The 19,767-nt window shown below is 34.3% G+C and overlaps 1 protein-coding gene across 2 annotated transcripts; it reads right to left on the bottom strand.

Moving 5' to 3' along the window:
- Positions 1–5: 5 nt before the first annotated feature.
- Positions 6–19,767, bottom strand: LOC116208161. 2 transcript variants are annotated; one of them, XM_031541439.1, is made up of 9 exons: positions 19,593–19,767; positions 15,563–16,395; positions 14,865–15,365; positions 13,531–14,280; positions 12,584–13,357; positions 6,215–6,952; positions 5,462–5,998; positions 4,314–5,088; positions 6–187 (listed from the first exon to the last, which is right to left on the bottom strand). In XM_031541439.1, exons 2-8 carry the CDS (start codon positions 15,623–15,625, stop codon positions 4,798–4,800), a joined length of 3,654 nt encoding a protein of 1,217 aa, XP_031397299.1. In that variant the 5' UTR covers positions 15,626–16,395; positions 19,593–19,767; the 3' UTR covers positions 6–187; positions 4,314–4,797. The 2 variants fall into 2 exon arrangements, with proteins under 2 accessions (XP_031397299.1, XP_031397292.1); XM_031541432.1 differs by lacking the exon at positions 6–187 and adding an exon at positions 2,785–3,059.

Genomic DNA, 19,767 nt, shown 5'->3' with positions numbered 1-19,767 from the left:
TCATCTTTTCGAGTTTCCATAATTCATGCACCATGTTGGGTGGGAACATGGTAACCAGTGCATCACAGCCTTCCACTGTGATTTCTCTAAGTTTGTTGAAACAATCTCCAGTTATTCGAGTGTGCCATATCGTTCCTAAATTCTTCATGCCTGAAATTGTTAATTCCTCCAATCGAGGGAATGAAACCTGCATAGTACAAATTTTTTATTATACTAATGCATTTACACATGAAACCTTCTTTGATAAGGTTAAAATATATAATACTTGAATGACAAAATATATGCTTGTAAGAGAATACAAGAAGTAATGGACCACAAGATATTCATGAGATCAAAATCAAGAGAACTCTTTAAAAAAGAAATATATAAATTAAAAGTGAATCAATAGTATCTCCAAAAAAAAAGTAAAAATTTACTCTTTTTACTATTTCTAGCATGAATTTTTTTAATTGCATTAAAAATTACAATTATGAGTTTCGTATCATGTCTAGCATGTCATCATTTTCCTATCAATTTTAACTGGCTTTTCTAATGTGACATTAAATTGTAGATATGGCACATGAAAATCTACCAAGTGAATCCCATGGGTATTTAAATATTAAATTTAAAATAAAAATGATTAAAAGTAACTAATAATATTCACAAAACATATTTATTTTGATTTAATAAAGGAAATAAATAATATTAGTTTTAATGGAAACATATATATGTATATATATTGATAATAGTATTTACATATGTGTAACATAAAAAGTATATACAAAATTAGTAGACTAATGACAAATCACTACATCTTAGTATATGTATAAGTTTTTGTACAATTTTACGAAATTATTCCCATTGTTTTTTATTCTATTGAAAAAAAGTAAATTGAAAGGCAACAATAAAATTATAAAACTGTTCAAATTTTAAACAGATATCTCTATTCCGCTCCTTCATCAATTCATACGTGGTCATCTTCCACTATACTTTTTCCTTATTTCTCTTCAAACGGCTATCTATATCTACCTCAACCTAAGTTAAATTATTTTTTCTTTCAATATTCTTCACAGTTTTTAAAATTTTTTAATAATACCACAAACTATGTAGAATTACAAACGGTATATAATGATGTAAATACCGAGGCAACGTCTTAAACTTTTTTTTTCTCACACTACTCATAGCACTAGTGCATAATCTATTGTAAGAATAATAAAAACTTGATAAGTACGATTAAACTAATAAAAATCATTTTTAAATAAATGAAATTAATGCAATTAAAAAATTTACTTCAAGAAAATATTTTCAGTTGATATATTTTTCTGACTTGATCTTTCATTTCAATAGAATATCCTAAAGAAAATGGACAAATGAATTTAAATTTCAATAAAAGTTTACAAAATAATTAATAAAAGTATTATTTTCACGAATAGTCTTGCAATAACACCCGTAACTCGAAAATTAAAAACGATCAGAACTAAATTGATCAAAAAATTCCGAAAATTAAAGACCTGAAGGGTCGAGTTTAAGTTTTAAAGAAAGAAAATTGGAAGGAAGTTGATCGACCCTAATTTTATGTATATATAAATTTGTTTTAGAAATTCATATCATATATATAATTTATACTAAACAATTAAAATAAAAATAATTTTTTATTCTTTCTCCCTATATTATAGGCTAAATGCCTCTAGGACACCTCCCTCAATAAGGCATTTTCTGCAATCGTAATCGAGTATGTTAGATGAAATTGTTTATTATTGCTGAATTTGACTGCAAACATAAATTTGCAGTGGATTTACTGGAAAGGGGCTCGAGGATGATCTAAGCTCTAAACCTTTTCCCTTTTTGGCTGAAAAAGTCAATCGGAATGTTTATTCTCTAAGAGACCATACTAGGAAAGATGAATTATTTCTGACGGTTTTTGGTTACTAATGAGGTCCATAGATCATACCATAGTAGTGTAAGTCATCGCCTAGTAATTAAGAGGTCATAGGTTAGATACCTATAGTGGGACTATTCGTACTCATTTATTAGTTATTTATGATTTCTTTTTCATTGTAACAAAAAAGAGGTCCATAGACCTAGTATAAGGAATTACTCCCAATGTTTTCAAATGAATCCTCGAGCTAATCCAGACGCTGCTTTAACCATCAAGTGTACCCTGGAGAATTAGTTGGAAGTTGTAACTGATTGCCTATGTGTTAGGCTAATAAAACTGCTTCGAGATGTATTAGTCTCGCCTGATATTTTCTCAACAAGCTAGCTATTAAAAGAAAAAGAAAAAGAAATTCAAAGAAGATTCATACCTTATCTACAAAGAAGAGGATTTGTTGAGGAGGAGAAACCACACCATTACCATTACCGATTGCATCTTGGAAAAAATCGATACGACAGAACAAGTTCTGGATGAAGTCACAGCTTTTGATCTCCAATTTTCCAACCGGGGCCATTTGGAGATATGCCCCCTTTGGCAGAAACTCTTGAGCCCCGGGAGTCCACAGAGCCGCAGACGTGTAGCTCGAGGAAATACAAATTCCGGGGTACCTATAGCTGTTTCCACTTCCTCATCAACCGCTGCTGCGACTATCTCCTCTAGCCCTCTATTATCTTCTATCACCAGCTCACTAATGTTGTAAATAACCTTCGCTATAGAGGGAGGGAAGAGATTCTTGAGACTCTCGCATTTCTTTACTTCAACCGAGTATAGGTTGTTAAAGTTGAGAATCCTTCCCGAATCTGTAGTATTCCAGATGTGCTCCAATTTGGTAAACCTAACTCATTTTGCAATTTTTCAGTTGGGTCCCAACAAGAACGTGATCAGAATATTCCAAGCTGCCATCAGTGAGCCCTTGCATATCGTAGATGACTTCCAATGAAGAACAAGATTCTAACTTCAGCTTCTCGAGTTTCCATAATGCACGCACCGTGTTGGGTGGGAATATGGTAACCAGTGCATCACATCCTTCTACTGTGATTTCTTTAAGTTTGCTGAAACAATCCCCAGTTATTCGACTGCGCCATATCGTTCCTAAATTCTTCATGCCAGAAACTGTTAATTCCTCCAATTGAGGAAATGAAACCTGCATGTCATAAATTCTACATTAAACTCGCAGGCTACCATTAAAAAGATGGTTGACTTATAGAATAAGCTTATAAATGATATAAAATATTCACGATTAACAAAAGTTTGTCCATAATTTTATAAATAGAGTTTGTCTATAAAAAAATTTTCTTTATACGTATTTATAAGGAAGTTGTTATAATTTTTTTTTTAATTTGTGAACATATATTTAGTAAATGTTTATTTCTTATCAATCCTATTTCGATTAAACTCCTACAAAATAGTTAGGTAAATATTTTTTTTCTGATTTCAATAAAAAAGTCAGATTTCATAGTTAGTAGAATATGAAAGTTTGTATTTTATTTATGTGAAAATGTTAAGACTATGATAGATGACTTTCAATCTTCCATAATTGAAAAACCTTTAGAGTTCAATGAATAATATGGCCAATGATACTACGTCATTTTTCATATCATGATTGGTGAGAATTTAAAGAGTCACTCAACTACGAGGTACCTACGTCCTACGTGGCATTGTCCAGCGCTTCGTTTTGGCTTTTATAATTATATATTGATATATAGATTCTCTCTCTATATTATACACTAAATGCCTCTAGGACATCCCTCTCGACAAGGCATTCACTGAAATCCTCATGCATCCCTCTCAAAAAGGCATTAATTGAAATCCTTATGCATGCTAGATGATACGTTTATTATTGCTGAAATTGACTGCAAATATAAATCTCCATAGAAATTCACTAGGAACGACTCAGGGATGATCTGTGTTCTAAAGGTCTCTGCGATATCTTTACAATATTGCTCAACGTGTGCCATGACTTGACTACTTTAGTTTGTGGTTATTCACCGGACTTCAAGCTTACCCCAAAATTATATCCTCTTAGTGTTTTTATATGTCACAGTAGCGGTGGAAGTGTGAGAGTTTATCGAGATCTTTGGGTATCTAATGGAATTTGTACTTACCAAATATTCAGTATTTGTATTGAAAAAAATGCGGGACCATACAGTTGGGAAAGTTACTATTTAGTTTATTATGCAGTAATATCATAAACTATAATTGTAATATGATTATCATTAATATAAGGGCAATAATTTTCGGGCCTACGGCAAAGGCTTTAGTTACCTTGCCCTTGGGCCGGCCTTGAAGTGATTACATATGTGTTATAGCTAATAACTGCTAATATTTTCTAGTTATATTTTTCTGCTAGCTAGCTGATCACCAATTAAAAAGGAAAAGAAAGAAAATATGTTCATACCTTATCTACCAAGAAGAGGCCTGTTTGTTGAGAATTAGGAAAACCCACACCATTACCGGGTGCATCTTGGAGCAAGTCGATTTCAGAGAACAAGTTCTGGATGCTGTCGCAGTGATTGATCTGCAATTTTCCAACGAGGGCCATTTGGAGATATGCCGCCTTTGGTAGAAACTCTTGAGCCCCGGGAGTCCCCAGAGCCTCAGATGTGTAGCTCGAGGAAATACAAATTCCAGGGTACCTGCTGCTGTTTCCACTTCCTCATCGACTGCTGCTACAACTATTCCCTCTAGCCCTATATTATCCTCTATCACCAGGTCATCGAGGTTATAAAGAACCCTCGCCACAGAGGGAGGGAAGAGATACCTGAGACTATCGCATTTCTCAACTTTAACCGAGTCCAGGTTGTGAAAGCTAAGAACCCTTCCCGGATCTGCAATTTTCCAGATGTTCTCCAATTTTGGTAAACCACTAAGGCACAATTTTTTCAGCTCAGGGTCCCAACAATTACGTGATCAGAATATTCCATGTCGTCCTGAGCGAGCCCTTGCATATCATAGATGACTTCCAATGAAGAACAAGATTTTAAATTCAGCCTCTCGAGTTTCCATAATGCACAGACCATGCAGGGTGGGAATATTGTAACCAGTGAATCACAACCTTCTACTGTGATATTTTGAAGTTCGCTGAAACAATCTCGAGTTATTTGACCACGCCATATCGTTCTTAAATTTTTCATGCCTGATATTCTTAATTTCTCCAATTGAGGGAATGAAACCTGCACGCACATTACGAATTTTACATTATATTCTTTCTTCCTATATTATGCGCTAAATGCCTCTAGGATACCCTTGATCCCCTCTCAACAAGGCATTTACTGAAATCCTCAAGCAAGTCAGATGAAATCGTTTATTATTTGCTGAAATTGACTGTAAACACAAATCTGCAGGGGAGTATTAGCAAAATGAGGATTATGACTAGGGCCATCACCTCATTATTTACCGTAAAAAGAATTACTTATTTACTGTAAAAAGAATTACTTATTTACCGTAAAAAGAATTCCTTTCACGGTGATATAAAGCATAAGACATCTCTAATCAAATAAGAACAAGTACTATATATATGCAAGGAAACTGGGCATTGAAGCTGACCTTTTCACTGAAGAAGGGTTCTCGACGTATGTCAATATCACCACTACTTGAGTATGATTCTTTGCTGTTTTCACCCATCGCATTCAATGCTTTCTCTTTCAGGTGTGGAGAAGTGAATGTCCTCATTTCAGGACAGTTTTTTAGGGTCATGCCCTTCAAAGATGGACATTCAAATAAGCAACCGCGAGGGCAGAAGCTAACCAACTTGGGCAAGGACTCTAGAGTTATATATCTCAACTTTCCCAGCCTGATGTTACGTCTTCTCGCTTTCTTCTCTCCTACAATCACTGCCTCCAGCATTGCACAGTCCCTAATTTCTAGTGTTGCAAGCCAAGGGAGTTCCGACACCATGTTTGGGTTGAGTATGTTCTTCAAAGAGCGGCAATTCTCAACTTTCAGAGCCGTGAGGTTCGTGAAATGGAAGTGGACCCCTGATGAGAAGCATGTCAGCTTGGGATGGTTGCGCCCACTCCATATGATCTGTTTCATGTTATCATTGTGTTGCATATGCAGTGTTTCTCCAATGGAAAATGTTCCCTGCCAAGATCAACCGAAATTTATCCGTTATCTACATATCACAAGTTATAAAAATTGGAAGCTCACCCGATGGACGCTTCATCATTCATAATCCCCATTCGCATCATCGTCATCGTATGTAGCTAGAAATATCTCGTTATTCCTGTTCTGCGAATCTAATATATGTCCATAATTTTCATAATCTAGTGGAGAGAGAGTGGCATAGGAAGCGTGTACCTTGTCAACCAAGAACAGGGGTTGTTCAGCTTGATTGCCAGTCCTGGTTATTGCTCGGGATTTCTTCGAGTCGAAAGCAAATATCTCAACCTTGTTGCTCTTAAAGATCATCAACTCTCTCAGTGAGGGCCATCGAGAAATATATTTGCCTGGGTAGAAGCTTTTGAGCTGCGGCAGGTCTGAGAGCTCCAGCTTGGTAGCTCGAGGGAAAACAAATTCCAGGGTACTGGCAGGTGGCACGCCTTTATCTTCTGCAACAATTACCTCTAGGCTCGAATCTTTCACCTCCAGCTCAACAAGCTGGACGAGGGCTTTTGCCACAGAGGCATGGAAGAGATACCCAAGGCTGCTGCATCCCATAACTGAGACTGAGCTTAAATTCTGAAATCTGAGGATCCCTCTCGGGTCCATTCTCCATATGTGCTGCAAATTCGCCAAATCAGTGAGAGACAGCTTTTTCAGTTTGGTGACCGCTACCAAGCCAGGAAGATGAGAACCGGCATTCTCCTCTATTTCATACACCACTTCCAACGCCCTGCATCTTCTTATATTTAGAACCTCAAGGTTTTGAAACAAGCGTGCTGTGCCGGGGCGGAACAAGGTTACCAGTTTATCACATCCTTCTACCGTGATTTCTATAAGTTCGCTGAGAGAATCCGCATCGACTTGAGAGTGCCATATTGTTGTCAGGCTGTTCATGGATGAAACCTTCAATCTCTCCAAGCAAAGGAAGGAAACCTGTAGCATGCAGCACACAAATTGGATCTTCTTTTGGAAATGATTAGACAGAGAGGAGGTGTACATTTACAGTATGCGCTTACAGTTCATTGGAAGTGCAGTTGGAGGTTGAAAAGGCGCTTTTCCAATTTACGTAAAAGCAATGTTTGGCAAATATTTTCAAAATCATGGTTTTGGCTAATTTTGGAAATTGAAAAAAGCGATTTTCTGCGGCAGGTTAACATGTGCTTATGAAAATTACTTCTTATTCTTTATTTTAAGCACTAATTTTAATTTTGACAATTTTGAATTAGTGTCTCCCAAATGATTTAGTTATTATAAAATAAAAACTTATTTTTTTGGCCATTTTGTTTCAGCACTTACTCCCAAACCAAGTCTTAGGGGATGGATACACCACTGCAGTAATACCATGTAAAACTATGTGAGAATCTGCGGGTTGTGCAAGAAAATTTTTTAATTTCATGAAGTAACTTGACAGATAACACGCAATAGAAAATAATTATTTCAAGTTGACGTAATTATTTAGAAGAATAATTATCTAAAGTACTTATCATAAGAGAATAAATATTTCCTTTTTGATAATTACTAGAATTAAGATATATCGAGAAACTTGATAATTTTGATACGATGATGTGGCAGCGGCTAAGTAATATATATATATGTGTGTGTGTGTGTGAAAACAAAAGTCCGAAACCGAATTCTAACGTTGCCATATCATCAAAATATAAACTGGAACTCTCTCGTGATGCTACGTAATCATCTATATATTAAGGAATTTTTTATATTATTTATCAAGAAATATTTATTCACCTAGAAAAATATATTCATAATATTTTTAATATATATATATATATTATAGAATATATAGAGTATATTTTCTTTATTTTAGAAATATATATATATTTGCAATGTATATCATATATTGAGACCTGAGCTACAATTACCAATTATATATATGTCGTATATATCGTATAGTTGAATTTAGAGTATTTTCCCGAGATAAAAATTTCATCATATTGGAACTTTTATATTCAATAGGAAATTCCGCATCAATATGCATGACATTTGCACTACATACGCTATACATGTTTATCCTATATACTAACTCAAATATCTTACATCAATTTGGTCGATCGCAAGACTTCACCAATATTTCACTAGGCTTTATCAGGTTTTTCTCGAAATCTATTATCCTCAAATTCATGTATTTTAATAAAAGTAATTTGTTTAGGATGTTATCTTTTTAATTGGATGTTAATTTGTTTTGGTGCACTTATTATTTGCTTAGAACTATTATATTTGCAAGAAAATTTTCTTTATCATTCATTGTTTAATCTAAATACCCTAATAGATTTTGAGTTGTACAATAGTTTATCATATATTAGAAGAATTGGGTCCATAAAAAGTGACGAAATTATCAATTTTGATATGATTTTCTTGACATGGAGGTATAGTTTGCTTGTATATTATTTTATTAATCAAAATTAATTATTACTAATTTATTGTTTCTAATGAAATTATGATTCATTGATGTATATAATTATAAGAAAGTCTTAGAGTGATCTGTTTCGGACCTTACTTTGAGAAAAAAACTTGTACATAATTAATAATTGAAAGATAAATTACATCATCCAGTTGATGTTGAAGTAAAGATATCGTTTTTGCTTAGTCGATATGAATTATTTGTTGTAATTTATTGATATCCTTAACATAATTCATTTGGTTTTAACTAAATATTATTTATACATAACGTATAGAATTATTCAGCTATACAACAAAAAGTTATTCAATTGCACGCCCATGCAATACTCGAGTCATCAACTACAATATAGTTCCCTCAAAGAATCAAAAAGATTGAAAAGGTAACAAGTAACACGGTTCAATTAATATTTATGAATTAAATTTACAAATAATTATATCTAATATATTTCCTTATCAAGAAGATATAAAATTTGGTAAATTACCGACGATCTACTTTTCAATAAGCTCTTTTGTTCTGACCATTTCTTTTGTTTTCTAATGAGTGATCAGGATAAAATGAGGATAACGATTGCTTAATATCAGCATGCCAAGTAGGTCAAACACTCAAAGTGCAAGCATTTTTTGGTTCCACGAGTTTAATGCGAGGCATCCCAAGAGGTTAAATAGGCCATTATGGACTTCAAACCCGCAGACAGTATAAGGATCTGGGTGCAAAGTGGATTTAATTGGAAATGTTAGGGTACAAAAGGATTAGAAATGACATTTTTTTGTTTCTTTTAAATTGATTTTAATTTTTAAATTTTATATATAATTTATTTCCTTTCGTTTTTTTTTCATTGTTTTAATTAATTTTCTCGGTATCGAGAATATAATAAATATAAGGGAATATGAAAGGACGTTGCACCATGAGCTGGGGGGAAGACAAAAGTAAGCTCTTGTCAAACGAACGAAGGGCTCTTGTTTGCAGGAGTCTACTTTAAATATATATATATATATATATATATGGATGTCTAAGATAATTATCTATAATTGTAGTCATTGGTAGTTATTGTGCATGCGGTAGTATAATATCCAGGGAATAGTATCAGCAAGCACAGTTTGGACGGCATTTTCATCTCATGCTTTTTAAACTTAGCACCATATAGCACAAAATTGAATTTTCTTGACAAAACTAGCACGTGATTAGGTTTCCGTTAGGTTGCAGTTAGAAAGCTGAGCTTGCCACTTTGATGGACCCTCTTGTACCATAGATAATATTAAATAAGTTATGAATTAAAAAGATAAAGAAAAATATAAAAATATTCAAAAATAATAAAATAATTAAAAGTAGGGCAAGTTGGAAGAGGAGATCCTGTCCACCAGCCACCCCTCCCTTAGGGGTGGTTGCCGAGGACCTGTTACTAAGGAGGAAGCTTCCCCTGCCGACCGCGCCCCTTCGGTGACGTCACCAGGGGAGTGCCCCCGCCCCCCCCCCCCCCCCCCCCCCCCTCTTTCTTTTCTTTTTCTTTGTCGACTATCCCATCCTCAAGCGAGGTCGTTGGGGGTTCGACAGGTCCCAACGACCTCCCCGAGGGAGGGCCGCCCCTCTTATAAATATATATATATAATATATATATATTTCTAAATAATTTTTTTAATGTATTATATTCCAAGAGGCGTGCCACGCATGCAGAGATGACAAGAGGCGTGCCACGCATGCAGAGATGACCCACCCTAAAGGCCAATTCAACTCACCATTAGTATTTCGAATGGAATTCAAATGGTGTGCTAAATTAAAAAGAGAATTCTTATATGTGTTATGACGTGTCAATTTTAAAAATCGTGCCAGGGGATGAAAATGACTCAAATTCTGTACTAGGGGTTGCTATTTTTCCGAATATTTATAGTAATATAACTATATATATATACATATATAAACAAAGCACGAGCCGAATTCTCACGCCGCGATATTATCAAAAATAAGAAACGAAACTCTTTCGCTTTGCCACGGCATCACTACTATATTAAGGAAATTATTATTATTAATTATGCAGTAGAATAATGTATTTATATATAGCCCAACAAAATATATACTATATACATTAGTTGCTATTCAATTTTTTTTTATAGTAATTGAATTGCCCTATAAGTATATTTCAATATTAACCACAATCAAATTCCAATTTATATAATATTTTTATTTATAATACCGTTTATATGTGCCATATATATATATATATATATATATATAATATGTATACACCTCTACTGCACGAGTAATGGAAAAAAAAAAATAATAATAATCTTTTATTGATTATTATACGACAATTAGATTATTAATTTCAATAATCTTAATCTTTTCATATATATACACAAAGTATAATATTTTAATACATATATACTCAAGAATTCCTATTTCTCTCGCGATGCCACGTGATTATTTATATAGCCAGGAAATTTTAACAATCTTTTATCCAAAAATATTTATCCAACGAAAAAGTATATATGTAATATTTTCTTATCAATCTATAATATAGTAAAATATATAGATTATATCCACAATTGGGAAAAGTGGAGTATACAATGGAATATATTTTTTGATAGGAGCATATTAGTGGAATATATACAGTGTAATAAGGACATCTGAAATACATAGTGAAATAAAGTCCATCATTTAGATATACCTAACTATAATTATTGTCCAATATTTTAATAGATGAGAAATTTTTTAAATAGCTATTAAGGAAATAATTATGTATATATATTGGTCGTCTAGTACTAAGGTTGGTTTGGGAGTATTGTTGCTGAAATAAAAGTGCTAAAGTATAATTACTGAAAAATAAGTGTTGATTTTAAAATAAGCAAAAGTGTTTGGGAGATAACAATTTGAAACTATTGAAATAAAAATTAATGCTTAAAGTAGAGAATAAACAAAAGTAATTTTTATAAACACACGAATACCTATCAACCTGCTAGAAAAAATCACGTTTTCAATAGCAGAAATTAGTCAAATTATGATTTTGAAAGAATTCACCCAACACTACTTTTGTTTAAAACTCAGCAAAATAAGCATTTATTCAACCGTCACCTCACTCCCAAATGAAGTCTAAAAATCGGACTTCAAAACATATTTTTTCTGCTCATGCAAACTAGAAGGCAGGGTTTTCCTTTGTTTTCAAGTTTCAATGAGGTTCATAACATATTCGTTATTTCCTAGATAATTGCATTGATTGGAGCTAGAATTCTATTTCTTCATTGGTCGTATTTTCTCACATTCATTAGGTTTTTCTTTATTTTCATAATTTATTCAGAGTTATTCCATAACATTAGGATTTAGTTGTTTTTTATGCTATTGCGATCTCTTCAATTGTTATGAGTTAGCACTACCTATTTGTTGAGCATTTAAATAGTTGTCTTACTGCTATTATATTTTGGTTTGAAGAATTTTCTATTCTATTGACGAGTTGTGATTGTCATGCAAGATATAGATTTGTTAAGATGGCAATTGCGATTGTGTGAAGTATCAAAAATTGAGTTGAATAGAATAATGATAGTAAAAAATAATTATATTATAATTTATAATTACAATCATTATCGTGAAGAAAAAAAATTATATTTTTGAATAGATACATTTTCTAGTTACTTGCTTCCCTATAGATCAATATTTAAGATTTGTATTTTTTTATACTTGAAAAACCGGCACATTACTTCCTTTTTCCACAATATATAGGATATTAAAATTACGCTCTTGATGAAATGTAATTTTCTACTGAACTCATTTAATTTTTAAGTGGAAATTTTTTAATCCACAACATATTTTTCTTGAATAAAAATTCATAATGTACTTAATTTTGATATTACCTATTGTCAAAAAATTAAATATATTTGCCGCGCAATACGTGGGTCATCACCTAGTTAAAATTATACTATTAACTTAAGGGCAATAATTGATGGGGTCTAAGGCGAAGGGTTTTTTTTTTTTTTTTCCCCTTCAGTAGCTTAAGGCGAAGGTTGTATTTTCCTTTCTCTTGGGTCAGGCTTGAATTGATTAGATACGTGTTATTCTAATGACTGCTCTGAGATATGTCAGACTCACCTTATATTTTCTCGTTAAATTTGTGCTAGCTAGCTGACCAATCAAAAAGGAAGAGAAAAAATAAATGTCCATACCTTATCTACGAAGAAGAGGGTTTGCTGAGGAGGAGATCCCACATCATTACTGTTACCGGCTGCTTCTTGGAAAAAATCAATATGACAGAACAAGTTCTGGATGCGATCGCAGCTTGTGATCTCCAATTCTTCCAACGAGGGCCATTTGGAGATATGCCGCCTTTGGCAGAAACTTTTGAGCCCCAGGAGTCCAGAGAGCTTCAGACTTGTAGCTCGAGGAAATACAAATTCCGAGGTACCTGCAGCTATTTCCACTTTCTCAACTGCTGCTGCAACAATCTCCTCTAGCCCCCGATTATTCTCTATCCACAACTCATTAAGGTTGTAAAGAACCTTCGCCACAGAGGGAGGGAAGACATACTTGAGAGTCTCGCATTTCTCAACTTTGACCGAGTCCAGGTTGTGAAAGCTGAGAATCCTTCCAGGATCTGCAATATTCCAGATGTGCTCCAATTTTGGTAATTCCTGAAGAAGCAATTCTTTCAGCTGAGCCCCAACAACAACCTGACCAGAATATTCCACTCTGTCCTGGGTGAGCCCTTGCATATGGTAGATGACCCTCAATGAAGGACAAGATATTACATGCAGCTTCTCGAGTTTCCGTAATGCATGCACCGTGTTGGGTGGGAATATGGTAACCAGGGCATCACAGCCTTTTACAATGATCTCTTTAAGTTTGGTGAAATAATATCCTTCAGTCATTTGACCGTGCCATATCGTTGCTAAGTTCTTCATGCCTGTAATACTTAATTCCTCCAACCGAGGGAATGAAACCTGCGACATTACGAATTCTTTTCATTTATTTTTTGAGAACTGTTTTGCCCACTTGAGACACGATTGGCAGTGAGCGCTCTGGTACACTTAACCTGATTTGTCAGTTTGTGCTAAAACTGTAACGACTGAACCAAAAGAAACACAAGCTGTGGGAGAGAAGATATGTCACGCACCTTATCAACTAAGAACAGAGGTTGTTGGAGTGCTGGAGAACCTTTTTCAGATGGCACTGAGAAACTCCCAAAGTCAGAAGCGAGGAGCTCCACTAGGTCGCCTACCCCTTCAACCGTCAATTTTTTCAGCAAGGGGAACTGCAAAATATGTCTACCTGAATGGAAGCTCTTGAGTTCCTGTAATTTCTCGAGTGTGAGGTCTTCCAGTTGTGGAAAGATTAGTTTCCGGTCATCGGATACTTTGTCCACTTCATCATCAGCAACAACCACCTCTAGCTGGCTTGATGTCCTAATCGACAGCTTCTCAAGCTTCAGAAGGCTTTCTGCCAGAGAGGCAGGGAAAAGATACGCGAGACTTCCACATCCAGTAACATCAACAGTGGACAAGTTCTGAAAGCTGACGATTCCTGTGGGGTCCCCGTTCCATATATGCTTTAACTCCCTCAACCCATTCAGTTCCAATTCTTTCAGATGGGCAGTGGTGGCAGCATTTTCCACTCCCGGGTTCACTACGAGCCCTTGCAGATCGTATATGACCGATAATGAAGAGCAGTCTGTAATTCTCAGCTTTTCAAGGTTCACGAAAGACTGTAGCATATCGGATTCGAACACATGCTCTAGCTTATTACATCTTTCCACCTTAATCTCTGTCAATTTGCTGAAAGCATCTGGAGCAGCTTGCCCATGCCATATCATCTTTAACTTGCCTATACTTGAAATCGCCAATTTCTCCAAGGAGGGGAATGAAACCTACAGTGCAGGGAACATAGCTTTGGTTAGTTCCGTATTTTGGTGATGATAAGGCAGGAAACAGCTGAGGTGCATGTCCATGTTGCTGTTAGATATGAAGAACCAATTACATTTTGTGTGAATGAATGGCTATGGCCTACTGGGTTTCAAATCACAAGATTAACTGCCCAGGGCTTTGAATTTATAATCTTTGCCTGTCTGTCGGAGAATTATTACTCTAAGATAATTAAAAATTGGAGGATTAAACACCAATTACACTGCATGTCAGCATCATTGTAAGATCAATCTGATATTTTTATGAGGAAAACTTCAAGGTAAATAGGAGAGATCACAAAAATTGATAAGAGTTCTTTTCTTTTGGTGTAAAAATTGAGAAAGTTTTATATCAGTATAAATTTAGGTGATGTCGTTGTGTAGGAGAACGGGCGTGATGAAAGATCTGCTGCATAGTATGTGTCATGTTTGGGTATGCAATTTTAGATTCTAATTCTAATTATTGTTACTCAAGAACACAAGACACGTATAGGAGTAACTTTAGACTGTGAAGCAATTAAGAGAGTAAATGTAATGTAGGACCTGTGTACCTGCTCAACCCAAAATAGCGATGGCTGAATTTGATGGTGGAGACTGTCCTCATCCTTCCGGCCTGATTGTTCATGGCTTTCTTTGCATGATGTGTGGCGCTCGTGGTAGAAGCTGCAGAGTTCTGGCAGATCATGAAGTTTCAAGTTAGTTAAGCAAGGAAAGACAATGCCCCCGGTTGCTAGTGCCTCTCCATTTGTAATGACATTTTCCAGAATATCACACGATTCTATCTTGAGACGCCGGAGATGCCGCAGGCATTTCACTTGTGAACTTGTGAAAAGATTTCTTTGCTGGCAATCATAGATCTCTAAGCACGTCAGCCTCTCCAGTCGCTGCAACCTCTTCATTGCAAAGGATGGACCACCATGAAACTCAGGGAAGCTGAACATAACAGGTTGCCTAAAGCTTTGCAAAGACCCAGGAGGGGTCTGAGTGTGCAATGATAACTCTTTCAATCCTATTCGACCAATCTCTAATTTCGCCAATTTCGGAAGCTTGACCTGCATGTGGAGCAACAAAAAATGTCATGCAGACTACTGTAAATTAATGAAAGAGGCAAAAGAACACCAGCTTTGCTTGCTTGCATTCGTCAATACACTTGATGCGCGATCAAACTAAAGCAAACATCAGCAACTGAAGACTGAAAGACACAATGAAATTGGGGAGAAGGTGGGGGTTGGAAGGGTGTAATGTAAACCTTCTCATTGAAGAATAATGCTGCAGTTTCAGTATGTGCTATGGGCGAGATGAATGCCTCCATCTTATGGCAGTCCTTCAAATGTAGGTCTTCTAAGGATGGAAAGTAAAATGAACAACTCGCAGAAGAGAAACAGATCAAATTCTTCAGATAATGAAGTTTCAGCGAACTCAATCAAGGGAATGTCAGTTCGTAAATCCCTTCCCCTTCTTCTTCTTCTTCTTCTTCTTCTTTCGCAATCACTTCTTCCATGCTGTCGCAACCTTGAATTGAAACTTCCTCTAGCTTTGAGAGTGTTGTGGCTGTGGCAGTGGGGAACATATCCATTAAACTATGGCAATACCCCGCTTCAACTGTTGTTAGACTTGGAAATCCCAGTAGTACCCTATGGGAGCGGGAGCCACCCCCACAACATGCGTCAGTCGTGGCAGGAAATATAACTCCACTTCTTTCAGTTCAGGTAGACTCATCCATTTGAGCTTTTCGTCAGAGTCCCGTGAAACAGGTGCGAATAGTCTTCTTAGAATTGAGCAATCTTCCACGCAAACACTTGCCAGATTCTTCAATCTTTCTATAAAAGTTGAAGGAAGGACAACTGATGATAGATGGCAACAAAATAGTCTTCTTAGAGATATGCAAAATTTAACGTCGATGCTTTTCAGATTCTTCAATCTTTCTATGAAAGTTGAAGGAAAGACAACTGATAGATTGCCAAACCAGCCAATACGGAGATCTCCTAGCTTGCAAAAGGATCCTTGAGGGAGTTTGTCATGCCATATCTTTTCACAAGTTAAGTCTTCGAGCGATAGCTCCTCCAAGCTCGGAAGATGAACCTGGGAAGCATAACATCGTCACATAAGCTTATCAATTGTCAATCATCGCAAAAATGTTTAGTAACTTTTTATAATTTCATTTTGGTCCATTTTTCAGTATATCTATACAGACTGTACTAGAAAGAGACCTCCGTTAAGTGCGAAATTAAATCGAATTTCTGTTAAAATTGGGATGCAATAAGGTTAACAAAACAAATTTGATGCAATAAATTAACAGAAAAAGAAAAAGAAGGAAACAATGGAACATGTTCAAGACTTGCTGAATTAATAGAAATGGTTAACAACATATAAAGAAGATTACATGGAAAAATTGTATAAACATCTATTCTGCAATCTAAAATAAATATTTCCAGAGCGAACACTTTCTAACTTAAAGATGTTACCAATTGAGGAGTTGTATGTTAAGTGAAATAATTAAGTGTGACCCCCATATTCGTTAACAGTGGAAAGATATGAACGGGTTGAAGGAAGGAAGGAGAAGACATGATAGACGATATAGAACCTTTTTCTTTTTTTCTTTTTTTTTGCTGGAAAGATAGACGATATAGAATTTAAAGATTGCTCATATAGGAGAGAACATGATTTGTGAAGTAAAATTGGAAAGAGACTGGATAGACGAGACAATCTTGTTACAATTAGGATATAACTCATAGACTTGCTTAAAAGGGAAATGAGGGCACAGTATAGTCATGCAACTAGTAATTGTTGTTAAAATAGCCCCGGCCTTAATCTATATTGCAAACTAGAGACGAAATATACTCTTGATTTTCCTTTCCTTTTCCAGAATTACCATTCCTCCAATTCCTTTAAAATTAAGTAGCTATTAGAGTTAAAAATAATCGTGATTTAATCTCTCCGTGTGAGTGATTTTACAACAGTACATAAACATGAGCCATTAAATTTGTATCTTTAAGTCCTATTCATCAATTACTATTAGTATTAGTACTTCAAAGTGTTACTTGAGTCCTTTTAGTTTTTATTTTCACTTTTACCCAGTATTTATATATAAAAAAAATTAAATTGATCATACACGTGTTAATGATGTGTCACTGTGAGACCCGGCATTTTTCAAACATGCATACGTATACATATACTTACATATACCTACAAATAATATGCATATATTCTTTGGTGTGAACTCTGATATCCAGAAGGTTCAACTAATCCAGTCAAGCCGGATCGACCTACTAAGGGATAAAGCTCTTCCAGTGTGAGTTTTTTGCATTCACAAGGACTCGAATCCAAGACTTTGTTTAAGCAAAACAAGCGTCAAACCGCTTAAACCAACCATATTGGTAATATATATACTACTGTATAATTATTGATAAAAAATTTATATTCTATTACATAAATTTCCTGAATAGTAGGTAATGTATAAGTTATTCTTACGTAAAAAAAAAGTCATATTATTGTGAGGTAGAATCTATAGGTTGACCGGATTCTCTGCCGCTTAAATCTCAAGTGGGACATTTGTTTGAGAATATACTGATTGTTGCTTGTCATAGAATTAGAGCAACACTAAGCACATATATATAGTCAATTGAGAAAAAAAATCCGTGGTTTGAGAAAAAATAATAATTTTGAACTTAAGAAAAGGAAACAAAATATATAAAATAAAATACATGCACATTCTAATCTTTTTGCTATATATATGTGGACGATTTGGAGAAAAATACATATAGATAATCTATATGTTAAACGACATATATATGTGTGTATTTTGAAATATATATGTAAATATTTTAAGCGTCATATATACATCCACATATATTATGAAATTCCACTATATATTGTTAAGATAGTAAAAATATAGCAAATATAAAAAAATCACTATTTTTGAAAGATTTAATCTATATATTCTACAACGTAAATTTCATGAATAGCAGCTAATGTATTTAGTATATATTTGTTGGGTTATAAGCAAATAAAATATATATTTTACTGAAAAAATTGTTGATAAAAAATTTATATTCTATTACCTAAATTTATATCCTACTGCGTAATTAAAAAAAATTCTTAATACATAAGTGATGTGACGTGGCAAAGCGATAAAATTCTATTTTTTATTTTTGATGATGTGACGGCATGAGAATTCGGCTCGGAGTTTATTTTCATATATATATATATATTATTAATAATCACTTCACCTTTTTCAGTCTTCCAGGATACAATTAATTATCTTGATTTCCTTTATTATTACATAAATATAATAAATGGACAAGGCTTATAGTTGTTTGACTGTTTGTTAAGTATCTTACTCATGTTACGAAAATATGATTAATAAAATGGTAAATTATACTGGTGGTCCAAAAAGTAATAATAATGTAACAGGTTGGTCCAAAAAGTTTTTTTTGTTACTTGATGGTACAAAATGTTTCAAAATTATAACATGATAGTACAAACCGTCATCTCGCCATTGACGCCGTCAAGCCGACTTTGATGGTGCAAAACTGATTTGTGTGGGACGTTACATGATGGTGCAAAATGTTTTGAAATTGTAACTTAATAGTACAAAATGTTTTACGTAAGTTACATGATGATATAAAATTTACAGTCTTGTAAAGGACTGCTTGACGGCGTCAATGGCGAGATGAAGATTCATACTATCAAGTTACAACTTGAAACATTTTGTATCATCAAGTAGCAAAAAAAAATTTTGGACCAACCTGATACATTATTAAAACCTTTTAGACCACTAGTGTAATTAATTCTTAATAATTTTTCCACATAATATCAATTATAAAGATCAGACAGATGTTTATATATTCATTTCATTTTTTTAGCTTATGATCAATAATTTATATGTACCAATGATGATATACAATATGATTCTTTGATTCAATTAACCTATTAAAATGTTTTCAGAATCAAGTATTGAGTATTTCAATTTTCAATTACTATTATAATTAATTAGATCATGAAAACTATACTTTTGTGGCATAATAATGTACCAATTCTACTTTGCATTATGTATTATAAATATTACCATATAAATATTTTTGTATTCCTTTCAAATTTTATTCCTTCGTTTTCACATTTTTTCTACAGTAGTTAAGGTGGTGTTCATCACTTTTTTGACAGTCAATCTCCAGAATTTTTTTATGTGTCTTATGACATGTGATCCCACATGTTCATATTTAATTATCACTATGGATAGAAATCTAATATTTAAAGACGGCGTGAATGTATATGCTTACCTTTGTATTGAAGAAGACGGCATGGCTGTCGTCCTTAGACTTCGAGTCTGAGCTATCATCACCAGCCATCATGGGGGCTTCTTGCTCCCTCTTGCATGATAAGACGAAACTCTTCATGATGTAGCAATCATGTATATTTAACATCCTTAAGGATGGGAACGCTATGATGTTCTCT

This window comes from Punica granatum, chromosome 1, assembly GCF_007655135.1.
Source record: "Punica granatum isolate Tunisia-2019 chromosome 1, ASM765513v2, whole genome shotgun sequence".
In the NCBI taxonomy this organism is placed as follows: Eukaryota; Viridiplantae; Streptophyta; class Magnoliopsida; order Myrtales; family Lythraceae; genus Punica; species Punica granatum.
Note: the sequence above shows the minus strand (reverse complement) of the source record. Positions and strands in the feature narration are given on the sequence as shown.

Excerpts from the sequence above, each read along its gene's own strand:
- LOC116208161 (XM_031541439.1), bottom strand. The coding sequence starts at position 15,625 with ATGGAGGCATTCATCTCGCCCATAGCACATACTGAAACTGCAGCATTA. Across the intron at positions 14,281-14,864 it reads CGCTATTTTGGGTTGAGCAG|GTTTCATTCCCCTCCTTGGA; the intron begins GTACACAGGTCC and ends CCTGCACTGTAG. Across the intron at positions 13,358-13,530 it reads CTCTGTTCTTAGTTGATAAG|GTTTCATTCCCTCGGTTGGA; the intron begins GTGCGTGACATA and ends GTAATGTCGCAG.